The 7,563-nt window shown below is 61.9% G+C and overlaps 1 protein-coding gene across 1 annotated transcript; it reads right to left on the bottom strand.

Annotated features, from left to right (window-relative positions):
* Positions 1-2,286: 2,286 nt before the first annotated feature.
* On the bottom strand, positions 2,287-5,826 carry RTP5 (receptor transporter protein 5 (putative)). Its single transcript, XM_058533506.1, has 2 exons — positions 5,675-5,826; positions 2,287-3,763 (listed from the first exon to the last, which is right to left on the bottom strand). Exons 1-2 carry the CDS (start codon positions 5,824-5,826, stop codon positions 2,287-2,289), a joined length of 1,629 nt encoding a protein of 542 aa, XP_058389489.1.
* Between the last annotated feature and the right edge of the window lie 1,737 nt (positions 5,827-7,563).

Raw genomic sequence — 7,563 nt, 5'->3', positions numbered from 1 at the left:
ATGAGTGGGGTTTGTAGGGCTTTAACGAAACCGTCTCTTTTAAACAAAGAGCAGCGGCCCCTCCTCCATCGCGGGGCTGCGCGCCCCTCCAGCGGCCACACGGGGGCGCCACAGGACAGCGCGGGGCGGGGACGAGGGAGGGACCTGGGGCCGATGGGCGGTGCGGTCTGCGGCCGGCGGGACCAAGCGGACCCCCATCTGCTCCCCGTCGCCTGGGCTCCGTAGGCTGTCGAGCGGGCCGGCCTCGATGCCGCCCAATCAGAAGGGGCGCCAGGCCACAGCCCTCCATCGAGAAGGTCCTGGGGGCCGGGTCCCCGCGGGCGGAGGGCGGGGTGTGTTCACCGCCGAGGGTGGAGGTACCCTTGCGGGGTTCCCGACTTCCCTCTCCCCCCCCAGGAATGGGGTCCAGTTGGTGGGGGCCCTGCACCGCGGGCAGGCGTCGGGAAGGAAGCCGTGTCCGCCGGCCGTGGGCGCTGCTGCCCCCCAGACAGATTCCAGGGGGCGGAGAGCCCCGGACCCAGGGGAGCCTGACGGTGACCGGTCCGGCGGCCGGAGAGCCTGCCCTCTGATCAGACACTCCCCTCCCCACACCTGACACCAACCGGTTAGGTCTCCACCTCGTGTAGACAGGTCACTGAGGATGGGAGGTGGGTCCTGCCTGGGACAGAGGGCTCTCACCCAGTGTAGACAGGTCACTGAAGATGGGAGGTGGGTCCCGTCCCAGGAGTGAGGCTCTCACCCAGTGTAGACAGGACACTGATGATGGGAGGTGCGTCCTGTCCCAAGAGTGAGGCTCTCACCCAGTGTATATGGGTACCTGGAGAGTCTGGGTTTAGGTCTTTCCCAGGGCCCCACAGTGTTGAGGGCACCCACTCAGGCTGGCTGAGGTCTCCAGGCCATGAGCCCTGTGCAGGCTTGACCTTCCATGTGGGACAGAACTTTCCAGGCGCTGGTGTCTGTTGGGCCCGGGTGAGCAGGCATGCAGCATTGGGTCCTGAGGCCCTGGTGCTGACATCGGAAGCCCACCTCCACCTCCTCCATCCCACCAGCAGGGTCCCTGTGCCTTCCACACCCGTAGGAGCCACATCAGGCCTGAGGGCGGAATCTTCCGGAGACACCCTGGCCCATCTGGACAGAGAGCCCCAGACGAAGATTTCCATAACCCACACTTCCCCCAGGGCAAGGCTTCCCCCAAACCTCTCCCCGACCCTGGTTCCCAGTCTCAGACCTGAGGTCTCTCTAGACAACCCCCAGCCTCCCTGAGGGCCCTCCCTGCCGGAGAAGAGGGCAGGGTGGCCCAACACAGCCATGCCCACTGTCCTGCCCCCACCTGGCTGGACCCATGTGGCCCAACACCCCTTGCCCCTTGGAAATGGACACTGTGGTCTTTTAAGACAGAAACCCAGAGTATGGTTATGAGTGACACGAGGGTTTTCTGACAGAAGCACGGACGGCATTTCTTAAACCAGAACAGCGCTGTAGTTACAGTGCTGCTGTAACTGGTCACAGCAGCTGTGAACACAATCTGTAAACTGCTGGGTGGTCTCCTGCCCCCTGGACCAGCCGTGCCTTCTCAGCTCTAGGGCTTGACATCTTCAGTAAAGGTGAAGATTGGGAGGAGGGAGAGAAGAAGGGAGGGAGGGGAGAGGCGTACCAACCATGTCTCGAGGGGGCTTTAATCTTCTCCCAGAGCGGGTGGGGAGCATGGCAAGTGGTCTGTTCTGGAAAATCCCAAGGATCCACACAGGAATGGTGTTGATTCACTCCACAAAGGCACAGGTTGGCCTGAGCATCCTGTCCCATCACCACGGCCAGGAATCAGGAGCCACCCAGGGGAAGAAGTGCTGGGTGTGAGGGGCCTGCAGTCACCAAGGGGGGAGGTGAGCCAAGGGGACCGGCCAGCACGCCCTCCCACCTCGAGACCTTCTCTTAGATGGCGGCTCTGACTCAGCCCGAGAGTCCTATGTGGTTTTTCCTTTTAACTTTCATTTTATTGGAATGTAACATGCATACAGACAGTGCCTGGACAGCCGGGTGAGCAGTCACAGCCTGAACGTCCACGGAACCACCACTCACCGCAGGATCAGGGCACGGAAGCAGGAGACGGAAGAGAGGGCCAGGGCACCGACACTCAGAGGCCTCAGCTCAGGCAGGCCAGGGGCTTGCCGGCAGGGCGGGGGTCATTTTGCTCTGTTGCCTGGGCAGCCCTGCTAGCGGGGCGCAGTGGGGACCCCGAAGGGAGGCGTCACACTTCACGCTCGTGGCTGGAAGCTGTCAGGGCTGAACTTATACAGGTACATGATCCAGAGGATGCAGACCGTCATGGAGACCCAGATCCAGACTTCCTCGTGGGGGATCGAAGTGGGGCCTGCAGCAGCCGTCTCCACAGCAGATGTCCTGGTCCCCGCTAGACCCGGAGCCAGACTCGCCAAGCCTGGACTGCTGCTGCCTCCTGTGCTTGGAAGAGCCACAGGCAGTAAGGCCACTGCTTTGGGGACCACTGGCCATGTAGCCGGGGTCCCTGCGTTCTATGATGCTGAAGACTGAGAAGGGGATGGTGATGGAGCCCTTGCTAATGGGGATGTTGGTCCCCGGGAGGGGCTCATGGGCAGCGGTGACAGGGCCATTGTCGCCATCCTCCTTCCCTTTGCCCTCGGTGATGTTGGTAGAAGAATCCTTGCCTGTGCCCTGGTCGGTAAAGACGAAGGGGAAGCTGACGCAGCCGTCGATGTCGGCAAAGGAGTCCTCGCCTCGGATGGTGTCAATCAAGGACGGGGGGACGGTGACGGAGCCTTCTCCATCATCCATGAGGCCAAAGATGTAAGACACTGGCCGTGAGTCATTTCCAGCAGTGATGGGGCCATTGCTGGCAGAGACGGGGCCCTGGCCCTCATCGACGCCAGCAGGGCTGGAAAGGGAGCCTCGGCCTTTGAAGATGAAGCCTTTGATCTCGAAGGGCTTGATGCTGCTGGTGAGGAGGCCTCTGCCCTGGAAGACGGGGGCCCTGATGTCCACTGGGAGGCCTCTGCCCTTGGGTGTAGCTGTGGACCGAGTGGGCAGGTAGATGGAGCCCTTGCCAATGATGAGCGGCCCTCTGCGGTCAGCCGCAGGGAGGGAGCCCTCTCTGGGGAGGACACAGCCCTTGGCATCAGTGACGGTCCCCTTTTCCCTGCCCAGACCCAACAGGGAGAAGGGGATGGTGACAATGTCCTCGTCCTCGCTGAAGAAGTTGCTGCTCTCGGAGGGGTTCCTGATGAAGTCAGACACGGACAGGGGCGTGCAGATGGAGTTGGGGGTGTAGCCCCAGGAGCGCTCGCCCGAGGGGCTGCTGCGGAGCGTCAGTGACTGTTTCTCAGCAGTGACGGCCGAGCTGCTGCCGTACAAGGCATACCTGCCCTTGATGGGGATGGGGCTCTTGACCTCCGGCCCCCAAGCGGGGTCCGGGGGCTTCTGGAAGAAGCAGACCCCCAGGTCGCAGGCCTCGCAGCGCTCACTGAAGCAGATCTCAGGGCACTGGTCAGAGCTGAGGGTCTCCCGGTAGCACTTCTGCAGGATGAACAGGACCAGCTTGTTGAGGAAGAGCCGCACGTTCAGAAGGCTCACCTGGCAGTCCCGCTGGGCGCCCGGCGGGCACAGCCGGCACCGCTGGCCCCAGATGCGCATCTTCACCAGCCCCAGCCGGCTGTCCTCATCCCACCACATATGGAAGAGGATGTGCACGTGGGCCGAGGACCAGCCCCACTGGCAGCGGCCACACTGGAGCCTGCAGAGGAGAGAGAGGCAGTGAGCGGAGGGGAGGGGGCCGCCCTCCTGCTCCCCAGGAGGGCGAGGAGCGAGGCCCAGTGGAGTTCCATAACCCCGAGCCCCCATCTGCAAAGGGACAGATGCTGGCGCACACTGTGTCTGCAACCCATAATCTGAAGAGCTGAAAAGCAAGCACCTTTTCATCAGTTTGGCACAAAACCCACTCGGTGGCAGAGCCTGGCCTGACGCACGTGAGGGGTCACTCTGTGTTCGCTGCTGCAGCCGCTGCTTTTCTGTTCTTTTGTGACTCGGGGCATAATCGCCCTGAGGAAACGTCACGAAGAGGCAAAGGCAGGCCTGTGGATACCAGTCGGGGGGAGTAGCAGGTGGGGTGCTGCGGAGAGGACGTGGGGGCCCTGGAAAGAGGAGCCCTGCCCAAGGGAGAGAAGGTGACGGGGAGATAAATTCGGGGGCTCCCTGCCGCACGAGACTGGGTGATGGGGAGGTCTCGGGGGACAGAGAAGCAGTGAGGGCTGGAGAGTCCCCCTGCTGGGGTGCCGTCACGCTGACTTTGCACGTGGGAGCGAGAGCCGCACGCCTCCCCGCACTGAAGAGGAGCCACGTGCCGGTCCCTGGAGGATGACGGTGTGCGTGTCCCAGGCCCCGCAGGTGAGCGCCCTCTCTCCAAGGCTTGTGATCACTGTGGCACCTGCACACGTGTGTGGGGACCCGCATGCCTGGAGGTTTCATGGAGCGTTTCCCCGGGAAGCTGATCAGCGTCGGGGGAACTTTCCATGACAGTGGGATTGTTCTGTCTGCGCCCAGCCGGGAGCCACAAGTGGCAAGGAGCACCTGGACACAGGGAGTGCCCTGAGGAAGGGAACTTCCAGCTGTATTTACATTTAATCCACAAGCACATGGCAGGCCGCGTATGGCCAGCGGCTGCTGTGTTGGAGGACGTGGGTCTGTAGTACGTGGCCATCCACTGGCTGGCGTTTCTATCGGTGAAAACTGAAAACCAACTGAACAATCTTTCTGGTCCTCATCTCGACCCTGTGGAGTCCTTCAGTTTGGCCGTGGGAACAGTAAGGTGTTTGAAGGTGCTTCTCTGATGCACCGAGGACTGTCACTTCCTATCACCTGAGAAGGCCAGCCTTCCCCCGCACACCCGGCCCCCGGGGTTTCGGACGCTGGGAGCTGTGGCATCCGTGTCAAAGGGCAGCTGCCCACGGGGGCCCCACAGTGACCTGTCTTTGAGGTCCCCTTCCCCAGTCAGGTCCCGGGGACTGGGGACGCCTGGCTGGGTGGCTCCTGCAGGTCAGGCCTGTCCCCGTTGCAATGACGCCAGCTGTCGTCATGATGATGAAGAGTGAGGCTCACGTAGTGACCCGTGGCCACCGGAGCCCCCGAGCTGGGCCCCCACTCGCCCACAGCCCAGGCCGGGGACTGCTACCCCTCCTCTCGGGGCCTGCTCCCTGCATGTGTCTCTCAGCTTCCCGGTCCCTCAGGCCCCTGTGCAGCGCAGGGCAGGCAGTGACCGCGGGCGCCTGCCCATCCCCTGCTCCCATCAGCGCTGCCATGGAAACCAGAAGATGTGGCGGTGGCGGCCGCGTCACCCCCCAACTGCGGCAGGGCCCAGGCTGAGCTCGGTGGCCGGCACCGCAGGCAGGGTCTCAGCTCACCGGGCTGAAAGGGACTGAACAGGCGCTGTCCCTCCAACACCCCCACTTCCTGGGAGGGAGAAGGAGCACCCGCCAACCCACCTGTTGGGGCCAAGCCCAGGCCAGACACTCGCCCGCATCCCACCCCCCCAGGTGCTGGGCCACACCTAGCCTGGCCTCAGGACACGGGGCCAACCGAGGGCCAATGCTTAAGCAGCCTTCAGCCCCCTCCCCTCCTGGGACCCCAAGGAGGACCCCCACAGCCGCACCTCGAGAGCCCCCTCAGCCGGTACTGGAAACCGCTGCTGTCCAGGTGCCCCGAGGCCAGGTTCTCCTCAGGGAGCAGCTCCCAGGTGTCCTGGGGTTTCCTCTTGGTCATCAGTTGGGCTAAGGTGCTGGCCCACACGTCCACCCCGTCCATGCTGGCGCCAGGCTCTGCAGTGCGGTCTGAGGGCTGCACCAGCTCCCGGCTCCAAGGAAGCTCTTGCAACCAGCTCCACTGGCCAATCGCTGCCTTGACAACCATCCAGTCTCCATGACAACCAGGCTTGTCTCGGAGAAATGAGAAGCTGGCCTTTTTTCTTATCCTTCTGAATATTTTTTATTACGCAAGCAATATGTTTTCATTTTAGGAAAAATTAGAAACAAACAGATAAATAAAAAGGAAAAAAATACAATAGAATAAAATCGCCCATAATCATCGCAGTGGTGCTGACATCCACGCGTTTTTCTATGCACGTGTATGTGTAAATGTTCATATTCATTTTTCACAAACCGGAAACCCTCGGAACAACTTGTCCTAGAGCTGCGTTTCTTGCTCCACGGCGTGTCGTGGGCAGTGCGCTATCCTCACCACTTCGAACATCCGGGATCGTCCAGTCTACGGCTGTGCCGTAACCTGCTGGCCCTGCCTCTGTCCTTGAACTGCACGGTGCTAATTCTTTGCCGTTACAAACACGGCCGTGAGGAACTTTACTGAACATGTATCACTGTGAATTTTCCCACGGTTTCCATTTTTTTCCAAACTTTTTATTGGCTAGAAGTGTACAACATTTATGTAAAAATGCCTAAAACATAATGCACAGCTTCTCAAATTATCATGAAGTCTTAGTTCAGCACCTGAAGGAATCCAGCCCCCCAAAGCCCTCCACATGCCCCTCCCTGCGCTCAGCACGCCCTTCCCGCGGAGGCACCACCCGCCCACTGGGGCCCCTTCCAGCCCCACCACCCGAGGTGTGTCCCCACGCACGGTCGTTTCCTTTTATTGCTTGGAGCTTCCTGTAAAAGGAACCCTCTGTTACGCATTCTGTGTCTGTGCGGCTGGCTTCTCTCACCTTCTCGCCTTCTTGTTTGTGAAGCCACTTGTAGCAGCAGTTTGTCGGGGGCGAGAGGAAAAGGTGGACTGAGGAGAGAGCCAGCCAACGTTCCACGGCAGAGGGGGAAGGGCTGCCAGCCCAGGAGGGGAAGACGCCGGGTGAGAGCACGCGGATGAGAGACAAACGGAGAGCGCCTTTGGACGACCACCGCTGAGGACGCGGCCTTGGGACCAGGGCCACGTGGAGGCATGGCCGTCACAGCTCCTAGCAGAGCCCCCGGGCTGCAGGAGGTGCCCAGCACCTCCTCTCCTCTGGGCAGCATGGCCCGGGGACCCCGACCCCGGAGCTCACCAGCAGCATGCCCAGGGAGCGGGTGCTCCCCGTGCTGTTGACAGGCAGCCGAGTGGGACGGGAGCCAGGAGACCGCAGCTCAGCGTTGGCGAGACTAACAGGCTCTGACCACATGAGACTGAGACAGTCTTGGTTCCCGACACATCTGCAGGGAGCTCAGCGCTGACAGCTGCCCAGTGGCCAGCAAGGCCTTGTCCCCCAGTGCCCGTAATGGCTCCAGAGGTGGTGGGAAAGGAAGCTGTCCCCAGGCGATCTCCGACTCTGTCCCAGGAGAGAGCAGGGCCCAGCCGAGGAACACCCCGTCCCCCACAGGGGCCCCTGCAATGTGGGTGCTCTGGGGCCTCCACCCGCCCTGGGCAGAGGGAAGCGCTCAACCCCACTCGTCCACATGGAGGGCCGTGTGCGCTGTCTCCCTCCGCTGAGGGTCCCAGCGCCTGCTGGACAACCATCTCCCGGTTCCAAAGCCACTGCCTCTGCCCCGCCTGGGATCC

This window comes from Diceros bicornis, chromosome 37 (genome assembly GCF_020826845.1).
Source record: "Diceros bicornis minor isolate mBicDic1 chromosome 37, mDicBic1.mat.cur, whole genome shotgun sequence".
Taxonomy (NCBI): domain Eukaryota; kingdom Metazoa; phylum Chordata; class Mammalia; order Perissodactyla; family Rhinocerotidae; genus Diceros; species Diceros bicornis.
The sequence above is the reverse complement of the archived record's forward strand: the minus strand, read 5'-3'. Positions and strand labels throughout refer to the sequence as shown.

Excerpts from the sequence above, each read along its gene's own strand:
- RTP5 (XM_058533506.1), bottom strand. The coding sequence starts at position 5,826 with ATGGACGGGGTGGACGTGTGGGCCAGCACCTTAGCCCAACTGATGACC. Across the intron at positions 3,764-5,674 it reads CGGCTGAGGGGGCTCTCGAG|GCTCCAGTGTGGCCGCTGCC; the intron begins GTGCGGCTGTGG and ends TCTCCTCTGCAG.